The sequence below is a fragment of the Trichechus manatus genome, unplaced genomic scaffold, assembly GCF_000243295.1.
Source record: "Trichechus manatus latirostris isolate Lorelei unplaced genomic scaffold, TriManLat1.0 scaffold00082, whole genome shotgun sequence".
Classification (NCBI taxonomy): domain Eukaryota; kingdom Metazoa; phylum Chordata; class Mammalia; order Sirenia; family Trichechidae; genus Trichechus; species Trichechus manatus.
Window position 1 is genome coordinate 6,910,641 of NW_004444018.1, and position 19,400 is coordinate 6,930,040.

Genomic DNA, 19,400 nt, shown 5'->3' on the forward strand with positions numbered 1-19,400 from the left:
AAAAAAAAAAAAAAAAAAACTTAATACTTTCTCAGACTTTATATAGTACTTTGTTTTCTAAACGCTTTCATATACTTCAGGGGCTGGCAAACTTTTTCTGGAAAGGGCCAGAGAGTAAATATTTTTCAGCTTTGTGGGCCATACAGCCTCTGTTACAACTACTCAGCTTTGCAGTTACAAAGTGAAGGCAGCCATAGGTGATATGCAAATTAGTACTCCAATAAAACTTTATTTATAAAAACAGGCAGTGCGCTGAATTTGGTCCATAGGTCCTAGCTTTCAGAATCCTGACACACATGATGGAAGGTGATGTGTACAATTTTCTGAGGTAAGAAGAACAGAAATTATTATTTCCATTTTATAGTGATCTACCCGAGACCACATGTTTAGGCACTGAGGAAACCAAGTCTGTCTCAAATCCAGGTCTCTGGACTTCTGTCAATGTACCACACTGCCAGCCTGGGAAAAAGCATCACAGAAACCCGCCTGGGTGTGTGCCTCAAAATCAGCCAAGGAGCCATGTCAATGGGACGATGGAGAGGCTGGCTTGACTTGGCAGAATTCTCAGATGTTGCTTTTAAATCCATTTTGTACTACAAGTTGAAGAATTAGTGTCTTTCTACTCCTCACATTCACCTTTAAGCTTCGTAATATATTTGGCCAGACAGACTGGTATGCCCTGAGAAATTTGGAAAACACCAAGCTGTACTGTCAGTCAAGGTTGGGCAGATCACACTGCCACAGCAAATGAAGTTTTATGTGGTCACTGTACCTCAGCAGTTTCATGTCCATTAATTGTCATACAGATGTCAAGGTCACTCTGTTTGAACCCAAATCCATTTTTGGAGGAGCCAAACAAGCTCAATTTAGTTCCTGTTAGGAATACATGAAAAGTAATAACTAATTACCTGACCACATTTAATTTTCTGATCAAAATGGCCCTCTCATGAATCAAAAATACCCAACAGTTAATGATTCTATTTTAATCTCATTGTAATTATAATGCTCTCTTATTAACCAGTCATTTACTCTAACTTTTTCTCTCAAAGTTGACTTTAAATAAATACAAGGTATATATGGCATGAAAGATAACCAAGTGCCACTTTATTAAACACAAGGACAGTACAAGGAAAATGTAGATCACCTCAACACATTTAATAATGTACGCTTACTACCTTCCAAATAAGTTCACTTTTTGGAGCTGTGTGAACTTTAACTAAATATAACACTAGATGAAATTCATTTAATGGCATCTGCTAATAGAAACTGTACACTGCTACTGCCTTCTCTGTTGGCAAACTTGGATTTGGTAGGCCAAAGACCAACCTAGGTATATCACAAAAAACAACCGAACCCTGCTCCCACCATCATCACAAAATTACTTTATATTCTCAAAATTAATGTACTTATAACTCAAGTACTCATTCTGAAGAAAGGTCACACCACCTTTCTTTTCTTAGAGTAAAAAATGATTTACCTGGAAACTCTTGCCTTATGAAACTTTCTAAGTTTTGTCGAATATGTTCACGAGCCTGATCTTCTAAAATTGTTGGAGAAAAATCCTCTGTTTAAAATAAATAGACACATTCAAAAAAAAAGGACTGTTGACATTCTTGGAGAAGCTGAAATAAAATATCTTCTATTAAATAAAATAAGCTTAAAAAAAAATCTTAAATTCTGTGTCTTCTCGTAGACAACATCACTACTGCAAAACAAAGCAGACACCTTTTTCTTAAAGAAGATGACTCCTGGAATGAAAACCAATCTGAACAAGGTTCTGCACCTGGGTTTCAGAGACCCCCCAGTGGTCTATAAAGGTGGTCTTCAGGGAACCGCTCAGGGTATAAATACAAACGTTTGTGTGTAAGCACATACAGAAAAATCTGTGAAAGCTGGAACCTGTGTAAGGCAGAAACCTGTCAGAGAAGGAAAACTAAAAAATTTTTCACTAAAATGGGTGACAGATAAGTGGTTAGACTTTATCTTTACTACCCTGTCAAACGTTAAAAAAGAAAAAAACAACCCCCAGAAAAACAAGGCAGTCCTGCTGAGTTCCAGCTCTCACAGTTTGCATCGTATATATTTTTGTTTAGGGAGAACCCATAGCTTTTTTGTCACAGCCCATAACCTACAAAATAGTTTAAAAAACAAACAAAAAAAATCTGATCCATCAAGTTCTTCTCTTTTTTGTTTTCCTTTATAGAACTTGAAATCCTCTGTAAACCAATGTTTCTCCAAACTGGTCTTCCTTAAAAGGCTGTCACGTTGGCTTTTCCAAAAACAAAAAACAACAACAAAAAAAAAACCAAACCCGCTGCCGTCAAGTCGATTCTGACTCATAGCAACCTTACAGAACAGAGGAGAACTGTCCCACAGGGTTTCCAAGGAGTGGCTGGTGGATGTGAACTGCCAACCTTCTGGTTAGCAGCTGAGCTCTTAACCACTACGCCACCAGGGCTCCATGTACGCTATGAATCAGTGTTAATTAAAAAGTACTCTATGCTCAAAATCTGGAAACGTTGGATTAAAGAGTCAAATAGGATTTTAAAACTACTATATTTCTCAGAAGCCTTATTATGCTAACGTGCCCGGTAAATCTCTAACGAAGGGCAGTGTGCAGTTATTGCCTACTTGGCCTGTGAAGTATTTGCTATTATGAAATACTATTAACTGCACCTAAGAAGAATTTCAAACACCAGATGGGAAATACCAGTGCTCTTGCCTTCAGAGTAAAAGAATTCACCCTCCCTCCCTTCTTTGACAATTATTTAATGCATGTGTCAAATAGGACAGACATTATATAGACCACTGTGGATATAATGAAAAATAGAACAGACTTAATCTTTAAGACCTTACGGAGGTTACAGACCAGTGATTCAGAGGACTCTTGAGTAAATGTCAACTTAATATAATGACAAAGCAAAAGAAACGTTAACAACTTACTATAACACTGGATGCAAACTTGATCTAAGATACTTGAAAATTTGGGTGTTAATGGTGGCAATGGCTCCAGCTGGATTCGCTTGAAGTCTTCGGGACAGTCCTTCTTTAGATGACCCTCACGTTTGCATAGACTGCATACCACCGTAGGAGACTGCAGGAACATGGAAAAGCAAAACAAGACTTAAAACTTTGCCAAACCAAACAAAGCTGTCTTAAACCTTTTTCTTAAACTATACAGTCTACTCTCCACTTCCGAGAATATTGAAAATAATAATGCGCAGCTACTCTAAACCATCTGAGAGTAGAGGACACCCGTATAGTACATGCAGGAGAAAAAGGCAGTAATTTTCACTGCTAACAGTATCCCTTTTGTCTTACGCAAACTCCCATGAGTTTTAAGTAGGGAAGTGTACCAAATGGTTGTATTAGAATGAAACATCAATTCCTTACCACTACCACAAAATGAGGAGAGCCTTGTTCTAGTATATAAAAATTGAAATTCCACGCATTAAAATCTCCTAGCTCTATGTCTGGTGTTGTTGTTGTTAGGTGCCATTGAGTCAGCTCCGACCCATAGCGACCCCACGCACAACAGAACTAAACACCGCCCAGTCCTGCACCATCCTCACAATGACTATGTCTAGTAGCAGCACTAATTACCTTGCCTTTGGTGAAGATAAGCTTACTAAATTCATAGGAGAGAGCAGACTGGTCCTCAGCTGAATCTTCCTCACATTCATTTTCTTCCTTAAGACTTATTTTATTCAGTTCCACTAGTAGGGCTCCATCTGCTTGTTTCCCACATTCTTTCAAGTCTTCATCCTTAGCAGCGTCGCCCAGTTCCTCATCCTCTTCAGACAGGGCATCCTCCTCCCCCGATCCAGTATAGGTGTTGTCTAACTCATCTTCATTAGCAATACCATCTTCATCTTCTGTTCGGTTAATGGTGAGCCTGGGCTCTTCTTCCTCCTCTTCTTCCTCTTCTTCATCAGAGTGAATGATTTCTTTTGTCTGGCTCGGTACTGAAGGGGCAAAGTGGTTTAGAGAGTCTTCTAGTTCATCAGTACCTTCTATGCTTTCTTCGTCAATATCAGCCTTGACAACTATAGTAACATATCCATCACGACCCCGGACTGTAAGATTTCGGAAACCTTCTAAATCCAAAGTCCTGTCAGTCTCGGTAGGTGTGCTGCCACAGATGGCAAGTTCTCCATGTTTGCTGCTGTTTATATCTTGATCATGAGCAGTCAAATGATGCTGGCCCTCTCTTTCAATTTTTAACTTCTCATGTTCACCTCCTGTTTCTAGACGGTGCATGGTAACATCCTCATGATCATCACAACTCACCTCTGCCTTGACACAGTCCAAGTTTTCCAGGCTTACACTGATGTGCCTGTTTCCCATTTCCTCTACTGGTGGGCCTTCAAAGTGATCAGCAGTCTGTTTAAGAGCAAGTGGCTGTACCTTGGGGGTGTTTGCAGCTGGACTGATAGCACCGGGACCCTGAGCCAAAACTGAGTTTTTAAACTTGTCACCTTTTGCTTGTACACCTGGATCATGATTTGTTACTTCTTTAGAATGTTCTGAAATGCCTGTAACTGCACTCACAGGCTTTAGAAGGTTGGATTTTGAAATTTTGTGTGGAAGAGCAAAATATTTATACGTTGTTCTTAAACAATGAAGTATATATTCAAATACAGGTTGATTATTTAGGGTCCTCGCCACATTCCTTTTAACAGAGTAGGGATCTATAACAAAATAAAATCCACCATGTCACACATTTGTATTTTGAGTTTTAAGAATTAACTGGCTACAGATAAAGTCAGACAATAAAGTTGGACAATAAACAAACAGTACAGCTTATCACTTATTTTATATGCTTTAAAAAAAATCAGGGGTGGGGAGCAAGAAGAAACAGTTAAAGGATAAAAAAAAATAGACACGTTTTCTTAAGTACCTTCTCTATGAAGAGAACCCATTCTGCTCAGAACCAGTACCCCTTTGCTATTCTGCTCGGTGACTGTGGAGGTAGCACAGATGGCACCAGCCTGGCTCTTGTGCCCTTGGGAAGGGAGGTCTTCCCGGCAGGCACTGCTGAGGGCTCTGCCTCCCCACTCAGCCAGGCCCTGTGCTTTGTAGAGCTTACCTCCACTCTTCTGCCCTGGGGAGCCCCATCACTGAATTGGCTGGACTGAGTTTCAGGGGTGAAAGGGAGGCGCCAGGAGGAGACACCACTTCTCTCAATCTTTTCTCCTCCCCTAGAACTCCAGCAGGTTAGGCAATTGGCCAGAAGAGCTGAGCCACAGAAACTGCAGGGAGGGTTTAAAAATGTGAGATCCCCATGACTGCACACAGAATTTATGCAAAATGCAAAAAAACCCTCATATGCAACAAAAAGCTTGAAAAAAAAATCAAGCAAACGTAAGAGAATTCCATTGAGGAGGTTCTTAAAATTACTTAAAGGAGGAGAATTAAGATTTCTAGAGGGGTTTCAACCTCCTGACTTTGAAAAGCCAAGAAGAGCTAGTCCTGTTAATGAAGTTTACAGAGCTTATCAGCGTGTCTTTTAGATCATGACTTCCATTAAATGAGCCTTCACTAAGGAAGTATTTTTATGACTAAGTTTTAAGTGTTACCGCAGACCTTTCAAAAATAACTGTTCTTTCCTGCTATGGAGAGGAATCTAGCTAAGTGTAAAGTTTAGATATCCAAGTGATTTAGATTATTATTTTTCACCAGAGAGTATTTTCCTTATCTTTGCAAAACTAAACAACAGCAACAACCGTCCATGGAAGTACTGAATTTAAAATCCACAAGCAAGAACAGTGAAGAGGGAAGGGGGGGTTCACACATCACTGGGAAAAACCCTGGATGCTTTTAAGTTGCTAAGCAATTTACAAAGAAAGCAGGACTCAGGCAGCCATTACTTTAGCTGCTCAAGTAATTAAGATGTTTTGTTGTGGCATTTAAAAAACCCAGGACAAAATGTTTGGATCCTTGGAGTGACCCACTGATACACATGCAAGATTCTGACTACTTATTTCACCTTTGAGACCAGGCCTACCTTACACGTAGGAGCTGAAAAGAGACTGAAATAAGACATGCTGTTAGACTGGTACCTTTGAGGAGAAAATGAAAAAACGGGGAGTTAAAGGTAAACATTTTGAGATACCTTCAATGGCAATGCGCTTTTTGGGCCAGTCCTTTGATTCACGAGACACAGATTCTTTGACACGTATACTTATCACTAAATCAGCCAAATTAAATTCTAAAGCATAGAATCGAAGCAATTCCACCCAGAGCTGCCCAACTGGTACTGAAGGCTGGCGCTTTAAATCAAATATTAATGGTACCTATTAATAGCAAAGAGAAAACATACAGGTTATCTCAGATGTCAGCACAATCTGAAAAACGAGCGATCAGTCAAGCATCAAATTAAAATATCTGAAAAACCTTAGCAAAGACAAGACAAATCAAATTCCAGGTTCTATTTTGCTTGCTGGTAAAACAGTATTACTTCCCTGCACCCCTGGGTTTATAGTATGTTAACAGAGAGTCATTATCACAGGAGTAGACAGGATCAGTTTCATTTTACTAGAGAGCGCTTCTTTAGTTCTGAAATATTAGTAACTGGATAGAGGACTGTGCATGGGTTGCTAATACTCTCAGCACTGAACTCTTAACGGTTACTGCTGCTGGAGGGCACCTATAACCAATTACAGACGCACAGAAATGGACAGCAGCTAAAAGTGGAGAGAAAAAGGGAAAACACTCCTCTCATTTGCCCCAATAAACTACACAAGCACACTGAATCTGCTAGTGGCAATTACTTTTAATGCTGAGTAACTGTTGATACCAGAAACTAATAGCAGTCATAGGTTAGTAGGACTAGTATCGTCATATACAGTATAGTACAGTCATGACTATTATAGTCATAAATCTTAAGTTGGAACATACCATGATGCAAGGTATTAGAAAGTATACAGGACTCAGAATAGAAAAAAACTGGGTCCAAATACTGATTCTGCCACCTCATAGTGACTTAGCTTCTTCATTGTCAGGCTGGCAGTATAGCGCAGTAGCTAAGAGTAGCTTTGGAATGGATAAGCTTAGGTTAGAAATGCAACTAGCTATGTATAATCCTAGGCAAGGTATATAACCTGTCTAAAACTTGGTTTCCTCATCTGAAAAATGGGATAACAGTACCCACCTCATAGGGTTGTTGGGAGGACTGAATGAGATAGTGTCTGTAAAGTGCTTAGCACAGTGCCTGGCACACAGTGTTCAAAAAATGGTCGCTATCATTATCTGCAGAGTAGGGATGATACCACCTATAACACAGGACAGTTATGAGGATTAAATCAGAAGCAAGGGAAAGCATCTGGCAGACTTGGTTGTCGTCTGTACTTTCTCACTTTAGGTAAAGTCCTTTTACATATAAGAAATCCATATATCATTGAAACATGATGTCAGAACTGTAAGATGCTCTTATGAGGTCATCTAGTTCAACTCCCTTATTTACAAGGAGAGGGAACTGAAGCCCATCAAGTTCAGATGACTGGTTAGAAGGCCACATCGCTGGTCAGTGGCAGGAGGAGAACATCTCCCCATCCCAGTACAGTGCTCTCTCACCACACCATGCAATCTCAACAATGCCTAGCTCTCTCTTAACTTCAGAAGTGGAAGCAGGATTAATCTCTTCAAATAGCATAAAATGTAAAAATATTTAATTGGATTTACAGGAATAGATTTTCCTTCATCTTATCCCTATAATTCACATAAAATAAAAAAATTTCTTTCCCTCTCTAAGATATACAAATTGTTTGCAATCTCACTTTAATATATCAAGTTTCAAAACTAGTAGTATGGTACTTTATTAATCACTAAATATCAACCACAAAGGTTCCGTCAAGTAAGACACAGTCATCTGATGGATTTACAAAGCAGAACTGACTGAAAACGGAAGTTGTTCAGGTCCCAAACACTACAGATAAGGACACAAAGAAAACCTCCAGAAATTGAAAGTCTTATTTAAGTTTCATCTCTTTATCCACAAACCTCTTTCAGGATTACTAAGTAACTTTAAGCACGTCACTGAAATGACTTGATTAATACCATAACATGAAACTAAAGAGACCTTGGAAATACCTAGACTACAGGTATTTAAACTTTTTTTTTTTTTGGTAGAGAACTCTCTTTTTCAAATAAAATAACAGCTAGTATTCCCTAAGTGCTTATCATATGCTTGGCACTGAGCTAAGCATTCTATAAATTAATGACCCTATGAGCGGGTACCGACGTTATCCCCATTTATAGGTGAGGAAACTGGAGCACAGAAAGGTTAAGTAAGTAAGTTGTCCAAGGACAAGCTAGGAAATGGGAGGGTTTGGGATATGAATACCTATATTCTGACTCCACTGCCTGTATCTTATCCACTACCGGAACCCCAAAATAGAAACCAGATAAAAGTGTTGCTACTCTGGTGGCTGCATGGGTAGTAGGATGGCTCCACTTCCCTCCTTTCCTCTATGCTCAAGGATTCCAGAAAACACAAACTAAAAAGTCTATGATTTACCATAATCTCTTCATTTTAGACATGAGTAAACTATGGACTGGAGAAGTGACATGACTTGTTTGTGTATGCCTTGTTTGTAAATCCTGTCTCCAAAGTATTTTGTGAGTATTACTGTCATTTCACCCTAAAGGATCATGGATAAGGGGACCATTCACAAATCTGGGATAGAATCCTATTCTTATTACTAGTCTAATTATATTGCTCAGAGTTTTATTTGAAATTCTATTGGCAATTCTTTCCTTGTTCATAAATAAATTCTTCCCACCCCAAGGGTATGGATGAGGACAAGTATATTTAATAATATATTTACTCACTGTTACTTTGTAATTTGAGTTTAGTTAAATTTTCATATATATAGACCTCTCAAAACCATCTAAAATCGAAGTTTTTTCATTAAAGGGTTTATCTTTGAATTCTGCACACAGAAGAAACCACAGAAATGTCTGTGGATTTAATGAACTGAATATTACCTTCTCTCACTACTTGTCTATTCAAGAGAGCACTAGGAAATGAAATAGCCATGAAATAGGTAAGATACTTAAGCAAAGAAGAGAGTAAGACTGATTAACCCATCAACACCACCATTAACATCTGAGTTAGAAACAGGTGGTTAGACCAGAAAAGAGCGTGCACACCTGTCCCCTTTTAACTGGCATGTCTCTGGGCGCTCTGGGCAACTCTTCTTTGGCTGGGTCTGCATCCCCTGTGGCAGCATCAGCATATTCCCACACCACAATGTCTTTCTCGACATCTTTAAGGTTGAAGTTTCCTAATTTGTTTAATGAAAATCCTTCAATCTAGAAAAAATTAGACAAATACAGTCATAAGGTAGAAATGATTTTATATCACATCAGAGCTTATTAATCTTAGAATCACCGAAAAGACCATATACTCAGTTCACTGAAAATATACAAGATATAATTTATGGAATTCCTCTGAGACATCTATAAATTAAAAAAATATATTCTTTAAAAGTGAAAAAACAAGGCTGTGCTTTGCAAAAGAAGTTGAGACTTTATGAAATAACTCTTTAGTAAAGATTCTAAGAGAAGAATATGACCTAGTGGCTAAGGCCATGGGTTCTGGAAGAAAACTGCCTTAGCCCAAATCTCAGCTCCCTCAAGTTCCAGCTGTGTGACCTCAGGAAAGGTACTTATTCTCTTTAGGCCTCAGGTTTCTGTAAAAAGGGCTAATACTAAAACCTCCTTTGTGGAGGGCTGTGATGATATGAAATAATGAACAGAAAGCACATAGACACAGAATCTGGCACACAGTAAATGCTCAATTAATGTAAGCAACTGTTACACTAATGACATTATTGAGACTGCAAACTGTAAAAACTAGAATCGCTGAGATACAAAACTCGTAATTTTAATAGTTAATCTGGTTAAAAAGGAAATTTCAAAAGCATATGCTACAGGCTATTAATACATGTTAATGCAAAAGAAAATGATTTGGGCTTAAAGGTCTGGGAAATGTAAAACAAGGCTCAACGGGTTTCTTTACTGTACAACAGGATTTTTAGCATAGCCTTTAAACAGATTCACGTACGTAACAAGCTGGGGTTGGACGGTGTATGTGGTATTCCATTTCCCAAATGTATTTCCACAAAACATGGAGTACTTCGTTGGTTTAGCAGATGGAGTAATCTTTCTACAACAAAAGACTTAATATTGCCTCCTTACTTTGCTCATACTCTCTCTTACTCAAGACGAAAATTCCAAGTCCTTTACAGGCCCCTACGCAATCTGGCCCTTTCCTACCTCTCTGACCCAGCTCCTATCCTCCTCGCTCAGGGCTGACATTCCCTCTGCTTGGAATGCTCTTCCCCCAAGCAACTGTATGGCTCACTCTCCCTCACTTCTTTCAGGCTCTGTTCAAATATCACTGTCTCTAAATAGCTTCCCCCTTCTTTCGTTCTGTTCTTCTTACCCAGGTTTATTTTTCCTCAAAGAAATTACCACCACTTTATAGGTATTTATTTGTTTCTCTCTCTCACCACTGGATATATATGTGGCTTATTTTACTTTAGTCTTGATTCTCAGGGCCTGGCAGGTAAAAGTTCCCTGCTTAATTTTCAGTCCATTAAGTATAAAGAAAAAATCCTCTATAGTCGTATTTCTGGCACACACTCATAGTTAACAACTACTACTCTAGAACATATTATCTTCCTCGAATGATGAGAGACCTATGTACGCTAAGAAGAAAGGTTGTTAAAATACCCAACATACCAAAGTAAGCCTTTCACAAAGAGAGTCTTTCTATAACGAGTACATATAAAATTCTATCGAGATAAACCAAAAATCCGTTGCCGTAGAGTCAATTCTGACTCATAGCGACCCTACAGGAAAGAGTAGAACTGCCCCATAGAGTTTCCAAGGAGCGACTGGTGGATTTGAACTGCCAACCTTTTCGTTAGCAGCCATAGCTCTTAACTACTGCACCAGCAAGGGCTCCTATATCAAGACAGGGATTAAAAATGAGGTTTCCAACATACTGAACATAATTTTGACTCTTTGAGACTGTTTCTTCTTAAATCTTACTATTTTCAACAAATAGCTGAACTTTAATTTATCCACAAAAGTGGCTCACATTATTGAAGTTTAATTCATCTTAAAGATACCAAATATTATTCAAGGGTTGGCTATTAAGCTCTGCATCTTATAGTATAGGTAGCAATCCCAACACTTTACATTGTCTTTTATTTTTCCTGGTATAAGGAATAAAGAGAAATAAAGGATTAGAACTAGAAAGTAAATTACAGTCAACCAAATGCTTCCTACAGTTTGTCTGGAGGTGATATGTAAATTCAAGTATCAAATTAGAAAACAACCCAAAAAAAGTGTGCAGCAAATGATAAATTTAACACAGATTCAGTCTCTTATCTGAAACCCTCAGGACCATATGTTTCAAAAATTAGAATTTTTGGATTTTAGAAAAGTAGTACTATCCCTAGCAGGGTATTGGGCAGCACCTTGTAATCACACACATTAATATTTCGGCAGTGAAACGTATGCAAGTTCACATCAGTGGGATAAGTACATTCATGTCAGTTCTGGTTAGGCTTTTAGATTTTGAAATTATGCATAAGGGATTATGGACATGTAATAAAATCAATATGAGACACATAAACAAAAAAAGTTTTATACCCATGATCCTAGGTAAACAGGCAGAAGGGGCTCTTTCCTCTGTTGAAGAAAGAAAATGGCCATCAGGGCAAAGACGTAAGGTGGCAGGCCACCTTCTTCAGGGCGATCTATACTGCAAAGCTACAGTGGAGAAAAAACAAGAAAAGCATTCTTTTTGTACCAACTTGTCACTTACACAATTTAGTCTAAAACCTGTAACTTTATTCCCGTGTATTACTTGATTTATAGTGACTCCTCAAAACCAAACAGCACAAGGATGAAACAGAAAACTTCCTTACGCTTTTATAGCAACCACATACCGTGGTTTTGCATGACAGTTTCAATGTCAAATATTTAATCCTGTTATACTCACAACTAAACTTACTCATGGAAGGGCCTAAAAAAACATTTGCTGCTTTATTCTTTAACAGCCATGGTAAGCCCATTCACTTGACTTAAACACAAGTTAATGAAGACAAAATGATGGTTCAATTCAAAGTACAGGCCAACTGGCTCTGCTCAGTTGAATGGTCCCCTCTTCAGAACCTACTGCTTTATAAATGCACGCTCTGGTCACAAAGGCAATTAGGGCAGAAAATGTGGGCAAATTCATCAGTATTAACAGAAATAGCAATCAAAAAAGCAGGGCCTACTTAGTGATGAAACAGTTTTCAAAAATGGCATCTTGTAATCATCAATTCACCAAGTCAAGCGTGGTGCATCCTCTATTCATCCTGGACACAAGCAACGGGACTTCTGCATTGTTACTGCTATACCTTTATCAATCAAGCTTCTGCTTCCCTCTAAAAAACACCTACAGAGAATCTCAATTTTATAATCATGACTTGACCTTCATTTCAGGGGAATGCTAAATGCTCTAATATTTATTAAAGCAATCCAATCCAGATACTACATTTAAGACATTACAGAAATGTGAGAGTGTCTTTTGCTTGTTGGAGAGTCTCTGAGTATATTATCGGAAATGGTAAAAGAAGCTTTTGTGCTTTATCTCAAACTTTTCTTGTGCCAGGAATCACCTTGAGAAACCAGTTAAAATGCAAATCCTTGGGTCACAGCCCTGGGATTTGGCCCAGAAGTCAAATTTTTAATAAGCGCTATCGATCATTTTGATCTTTTAAGGAATACTGCTATAGTGAAACAGACACAATGACTTTTCCTTTCTTTAAACCTTAAAATGTCTGCTCTATTACTCAGATATCATACTCCCAATGTTTACAAAATGCTTACAAAACATTTAAATTAACTGAGTAAAAATCAAAGCATACAGCTTATGCATACATAGAATGTATTCATGCATTTGAAGAACTCAAACCTACCTTTGCCCAGTACCTAAATGCAATCACCAAAGGAACGAGTTTTGGTTCTAGTTTTCCAAGGGCAGTTAAATGATTTGTTGTCAGACATGCATTTTCATTTCCTGCACTCACTTTACAAAGAAGACCACTGTTGGGGGGTGGGAGGAAGAAAGGATGGAAGGGAAAAAGAGAAAGAAAAAAGTGTTACACAGATAGATTTTACACTAACAACAGCTGATTTTTACACTGATAATAAATACTTTAAAATAGAATAAGTAAAAAACCCACTGAACTTGTATGGGTCATTTAAGAAATTGGTTTAAAAAAAAAAATACATGGCAGCTATTTTCTGAGTAAACCTCATTTTTCAGAACTAAAATTTTGTGTATATATTAAAGCTATTTTAGGGGGCAATGCAAATAAGGAAAATATTGTAAAATGTTTCAAATGAGGGCATGATTTATCTGTGCAACAATAAGAGTGTTTTCCCAAGAGTAGGAGGACTCTGCCTAATGAATCATTACAGCCTACAAGCCATCGATTTAGTGATGATGGTAATACTTCCAGATGGAGGAAGAGATTATGAAGTCACACTCTTACTCAGCACTGCCACAAATGCTGCTAAAAAGGATCAAAAATAAACGTTGATTAGCGCAAGCAACCTTTTGATGAAGTTGTTTTTTACCTAGCTGAAATGGGTCAACATGCTTTATCTTTTTTCTCCTTTTAAGTACTTTTACTCTTCTAAAAATTAAACATTCTTTTCCCTCTTGCATCAAATGCCAAAAATACAGGAAGAATGCTAGTAATAAGCACATGAAATAACCATGTAAGGGGTTTCTAATTCTAGGAACTAGACATTAGGCTTTACTAAAGTACATGGGAGCCCTGGTGGCGCAGTGGTTACGAGCTTGGCCGCTAACCAAAAGGTTGGCAGTTCGAATCCACCAGCCGCTCCTTCAAAACCCTATGAGGCAGTTCTGCTCTGTCCTATAGGGTCTCTATGAGTTGGAATCAGCTCGACGGCAACAGGTTTAAAGCACATGTGCTACTGCTAAGCTGATACTTAATATATAAATAGCTTAAAGAAGCTGAGACCTCTGCTTTTCTCTGCACACCACCACTGGCACTCTAGCATGGAAATCTGCATCAACATCAGTAAAAGAATCTGAGGAAAGAAGAAAAAGATATTAAGTAGGTCAATCAAATCTTTGTTTAAAAACAGAACAAGATAAAGTACAAGTATCAGTTATGACTTATCTATCTGGCCCTTTGAAAGACTACTACTTTAAGTAAATCTCTGAAATAACCCAAAAACGAAACAAATACCATATTCAAGAATCAAGTGATCAAATTAATTTAAAACTCCTATTCTGTAAAGCTAATGTTTGATTAGAAATGACTATATAATTAGATCAGAATAGTTAAATGTCATATGGATAAAAGAATTAGAAATATGAACAGGACATTCAAAAGCAAAATTGTTGCAAAAGCTACTGAAATGTTCAGGGTCAAATATACATTAACTGAAGTAAGAAGAAAAATTTAAATGTTTTATTCAACCAAAACAAGGATGGGAAAAACTAATTCAAGGATGAGACAGATGGCCTATGTAAAGCGTAAGGAGCCCTGCTGGTGTGTGGTTAAGTGTTCGGCTACTAACACAGAGGTCAGCAGTTTGAACCCACCAGCCACTCCTGAGGAGAAAGATGTGGCAGTCTGCTTCTGTAAAGATTATAGCCTTGGAAATCCTATGAGGCGGTTCTACTCTGCCCTACAGGGTCGCTATGAGTTGGAATTGAGTTGATGGCAACAGGTTTCTGGATGTAAACCATAAAAAGCCAGAAAGCCCCAAGCTGGACATCACACTGAATAACTGATAAACCTAACTGGGAACAACTATTTGTGGAATCATTAATTAGTGTGGGCCACACCTACATACCCTTCGTAAAGTCATCTGAAAAGTAGATTATCCTTTGGTTTCACCTTAAGAGCAAATTTACATAGTTTACATTTCTGAGCCCTCCTGGTCTAGGGTTCATTACCTTAAAATAATGACATTCTCATCAAGCAAAAGCTTTACTTAAGAAACGGTTGTTCTGCATAGGAGATGTACTAATAGGACTCTAATTAATTTACTAATAAGTCATGGGCATCTACTTGGAATATTACTTACATAAATAAGTAAAAAACAGGATTATTCCTATTTTCAAAGTCTGAGAAATAAGATATATTCAAATTACAGACAAAAGAAAAATTTGAGAGTAAAAAATAAAAAAAATTTGGCCTTACCACTATTCTTTAAACATTCTTGAACAAGTAAGAGGACATCTGGCTGAGACATCTAGGAAATAAATCAATACATCAAATAAGCTGTAAGTACTTTAGCTTCACTGAGAGAATACGTGGTCATCTGAAATACCCCAAATGCTTTCCAAATCAGAAATGCACACTGCTACCAGAGTAATTAATCATTATGCTGTGTGTGCATATCACCCAAAGACAGACAGATGAGCCCCAAACAAAGAGGAGTACGGGCAGAAGAGACCCACTGCATGACTAACTTCTGACTGATTCAGTATCTTAGCAAATCTCAAAGCTGTAGCTAGAAGTTGTCAAATTGCTAACATTATTACCTCTAGCTTAAACTAATCCAACAGATTGCTTACTGAGCTCCTACTTTACTCTTGCCTTTCTCCAGTTGTTGCTCCATATAAACTAAACCAAACCAAACCTGTTGCCGTCGAGTTGATTCCAACTCATAGCGACCCTATAGGACAGAGTAGAACTGCCCCATAGAGTTTCCAAGGAGCGCCTGGTGGATTAGAACTGCCAACCTTTTGGTTAGCAGCTGTAGCACTTAACCACTACGCCACCAGGGTTTCCCTGCTCCACACAGAACCAACTATCATTTAAAACCATGGTGATGCCCCTCCTTAAAAACCTCCAATGGCTTCTTGCTGCACTTAGGTCAAAATCCAAGTTGTTTACCATGGCCTATAAGATCCTGCATGTTGGGCCCCAGCCTACCTCTCCATCCTAATCTCATGCTCTTCTTTTCCTTGGTCTCTTCATCATGGCTATACTACCTTCCTTTTAGCTTCCTGAATAGCCAAGCTCCTTAGTGACTTAGGGTGCTTGTAAGTGCTGTTCCCCCTGCCAGAAACATTCTTTCACCACCACCCTCCCCGCCCCGGTTGCTTTCTATCTCTTAGAACTCGGTTTAAATGTTACTTCCACAAAGAGGCCTTTGTGACTGCTATCTCTGCACATCCCTTGTTATTTTCTATAAACTTATTTATCTGCATATCTGTCATTACAATTAATTATCTATAACTATTTATCTGCTTCACTAGGATGAACTCCATGAGGGAGGAATCATACCTGTTTTGTTCTCCAGAATCTACTATAGTCCTGGCATACAACAGAGACTCAGTAAATATTTGCTAAATGAATGAACAGGTTGAGATCAAAATAACTCTTTGGTTGATAAATCACTGATGACATTTTTTAAGATTAAAAGAATAGTAAAACCAATTGGTTAGATGGCCATTCAGCTATAGCAGTTAGGTATGGCAAGGAATAAGATGTTGTGAAATAAGAGTATCTGGGGGTGGGACCCAGGAATCCGTATTTTTAACAGGCAACCCAGGTGACTGAATGCAAATCATCTGTAAACTGGCCTGCGGGAACTGCCCATGGATAAATGTAAGTAATCTACTCAAGTGTCTTCCAGTTTTAAAATTGTCACTCATCAACATCTTTTTGAATTATGTTTAAACCAGAAACCTAGGCTAGGTGTGGCTCTTTGAAAACCTAATTATTTTGAATAAAGTAGGTATGTAAAAGAGGAAACTAAGAAGCAAAGTGAGCTTTTCGGTCATAAATGTTTACACACCTATACTGTTTAAAATCTGAAATCCTTCCCTGCCATTTGGAAGTTGATTTTATCAAGAGAATTTACTCTTTTCAAGTTAATAGAACCCAATACTCTATCAGACTCACATGGTTAGAAAACCAGTGTTTGAAGTTAAATATAAAAGCGGCTCAATATCCATAAAGTATTTTTCAAAATGCTCTGAAACTGAGGGCAGGCAGAGATATAAAGATGGTAGCTGCAGGAAAGTAAGTTGCTGCCATTCTACTTAAAGTATCTTCAAGAATCTAAAACGTATTTATATGCAGCTCACATTTGAAAGAAAGAATTTTCCATATCCATCTGTGAACACTCAGAAATTTCATTTGGTACTTACAATGGCTGGAAATTGGATGTCAATGTTTACATCTGAATTTTTGAAACCAAATCCGCTACAGGATGACCCATATAATCTTAGAGAACAATCTAAGAAAAGTAAATAAATAAAAGTCAACCACTGAAATTTCTCAAAAGTAATACCACTGTTATTTCAGAAATGGAACCATCAATTTAAACTACACACAAAAGCAAGAACTATATTCAAGTCTGGCATAAACAAAGGACAGGAACAGGCAGCTCTTTTTCTTGCCTTCATTTTATTTCATTTAACAGAGACGGCTCTGTTGATCACAGTTTAGCTTAATAGACACCCCTTTCATGTCAGTTTCAAAACATCTTAAAACTCCTACCTTATCATGATCACATTTTACACAGAAAATGCTATTTGCAAAGTTTTTAAAAATGACAGCTGAAATTTTCTTTTATAAACTATATATGTATTTTTAGAGTATATTACAGAACTAATGCAAATAATTCTTTTCATCTTTAAGAAAACACACATAGGTGTAATTTATTATAAAGAATATGTTTCAGTAAAACAGTAAGCATAAAAACAGTATTTCAGCATAAAGTTACTTTTCAATATGAATTACTCATTAGATTACATACAAAAATCTACTTGGGATATTACCATATCACTGACGTAATTAAAAATGCTCCACACCAGGCTCTTCACTCTTCAGAGGAAGACGTGTGTATATGTGAACCGCCTATATTTAAATATAAATTTATGCTCTTTACTTGTACTTTGGTATTTTTAGTACTTTACTGCCACTGTGCCAACAAAAATCATCCTTTCACATCAGGGTTTTTTTTTTTTTTTTTAAAGTTTGCTGATTCAAAGAATTCCTTAGGGTTTTAACAGGTTTCCATGACAAAGAACACTGAATTTGACAATGGAAACATATGGCAAAAAACATTGAAATTACAAGTGACGTTTCAGCAACATGTCTACATTAAGGAAGATTTACCCATTTAATGAAGTGAATCGCTCACCGCCTCCACCATCCTTATAAAAGTATACATATCTTCATAATATTATACAAATGATCTTTCAGAGGAACAAATACTTCTATGGGTGATAAGGTGGTATATTTAAATAATGAATCCAACCCAGACTGAGGATCGGAATCACTTGTGGAGATTTCTAAAAATTGCTGTCCATGGCTCCACAAGTAATTCCGATGCACAGCAAGGATTGAGAATGATCAAGCTTTTCTAATCATTTACCCAAACAGGGACTGCCAATAAGTATAGGATGCTGTCCAGAATCGTCGGCGATTTCATCAGACATCTGCCATACCTGGCCTTACCACTGTCTAAACAGCACACTCTAAACAGTGTTTCTTACCCCACAAAAGACCAAAAATTAAAAATAGGCAGAGGACAGACAGTAAATACAGGTAGCCCCTGCTTTTTGAAACTTTGCTTTACGCCACTTCACTTTTACAAAAGACCTACATCAGTACCTGTTTTCACTAACCAAAATCGGAAAGAGGGTTTCCCCTTTTATCAAAAAAGGCAAAAAGCAGAAATAGCGTTCAGCATTTGTTTTGCAACGAGCCATTAAAGAGGCAGCACACACCCTGAGCAGTGACCTCTCCACAGGAATTACACTCCGCATCTCAGCATCAAGCCCTATACCTTTGTTAGTATTACTTTACGTTTTATGTGTTGTTTGCTATGATTTGGTAGACTATTTTTTGTGTCTGGAAATGCTCAAAAATTTTTCTCATAAAAAAGTGGTAATTGCTTCTTTGCTTCATGCCATTTCGGCTTACGAGAGGTTGTATTGGAATGCTCTACTTTCAGATAGCAGGGGAAAACCTGTAATTCCACTATTAACTTGTAAAATAAATTGAACAGAACACAAACTACGTTACAAATTAGTTTTCAAAACTCGTTTTTGGTATAATTTTTTTAAGTTGGATTAAAATAAAAACTTTTTTGAGCATGGATGTCCAGAAAATAATCCCAAATACACATTTCTTTAACTCAAAAATATTGTGTCTGGGGTCTTGAAAGCCTGTGAGCAGCCATCTAAGATACTCCACTGGTCTCATCCCTTCGGCAGCAAGGGAGAATGAAGAGAACAGGATACAAGGGAAAGATTAGTCTGAAGGACTAATGGACCACAGCTACCATGGCCTCCACCAGACTGAGTCCAGTACAGCTAGATGGTG

At 37.8% G+C, this 19,400-nt stretch overlaps 1 protein-coding gene across 7 annotated transcripts in view; it reads right to left on the minus strand.

Moving 5' to 3' along the window:
- Positions 1–19,400, minus strand: part of TUT7 (terminal uridylyl transferase 7) — a 54,419-nt gene that overhangs the window by 25,874 nt on the left and 9,145 nt on the right. For all 7 annotated transcript variants that reach the window (XM_023735810.1, XM_023735809.1, XM_023735812.1 and 4 more), the window contains 11 exons: positions 17,216–17,304; positions 15,255–15,306; positions 14,061–14,130; positions 12,984–13,110; positions 11,668–11,787; positions 9,154–9,315; positions 6,116–6,296; positions 3,604–4,691; positions 2,944–3,094; positions 1,478–1,564; positions 773–873 (listed from right to left, as the gene is read on the minus strand). In XM_023735810.1, the coding sequence (XP_023591578.1) occupies positions 773–873; positions 1,478–1,564; positions 2,944–3,094; positions 3,604–4,691; positions 6,116–6,296; positions 9,154–9,315; positions 11,668–11,787; positions 12,984–13,110; positions 14,061–14,130; positions 15,255–15,306; positions 17,216–17,304 (2,228 nt within the window). The remainder of the gene's footprint in view (positions 1–772; positions 874–1,477; positions 1,565–2,943; positions 3,095–3,603; positions 4,692–6,115; positions 6,297–9,153; positions 9,316–11,667; positions 11,788–12,983; positions 13,111–14,060; positions 14,131–15,254; positions 15,307–17,215; positions 17,305–19,400) is intronic.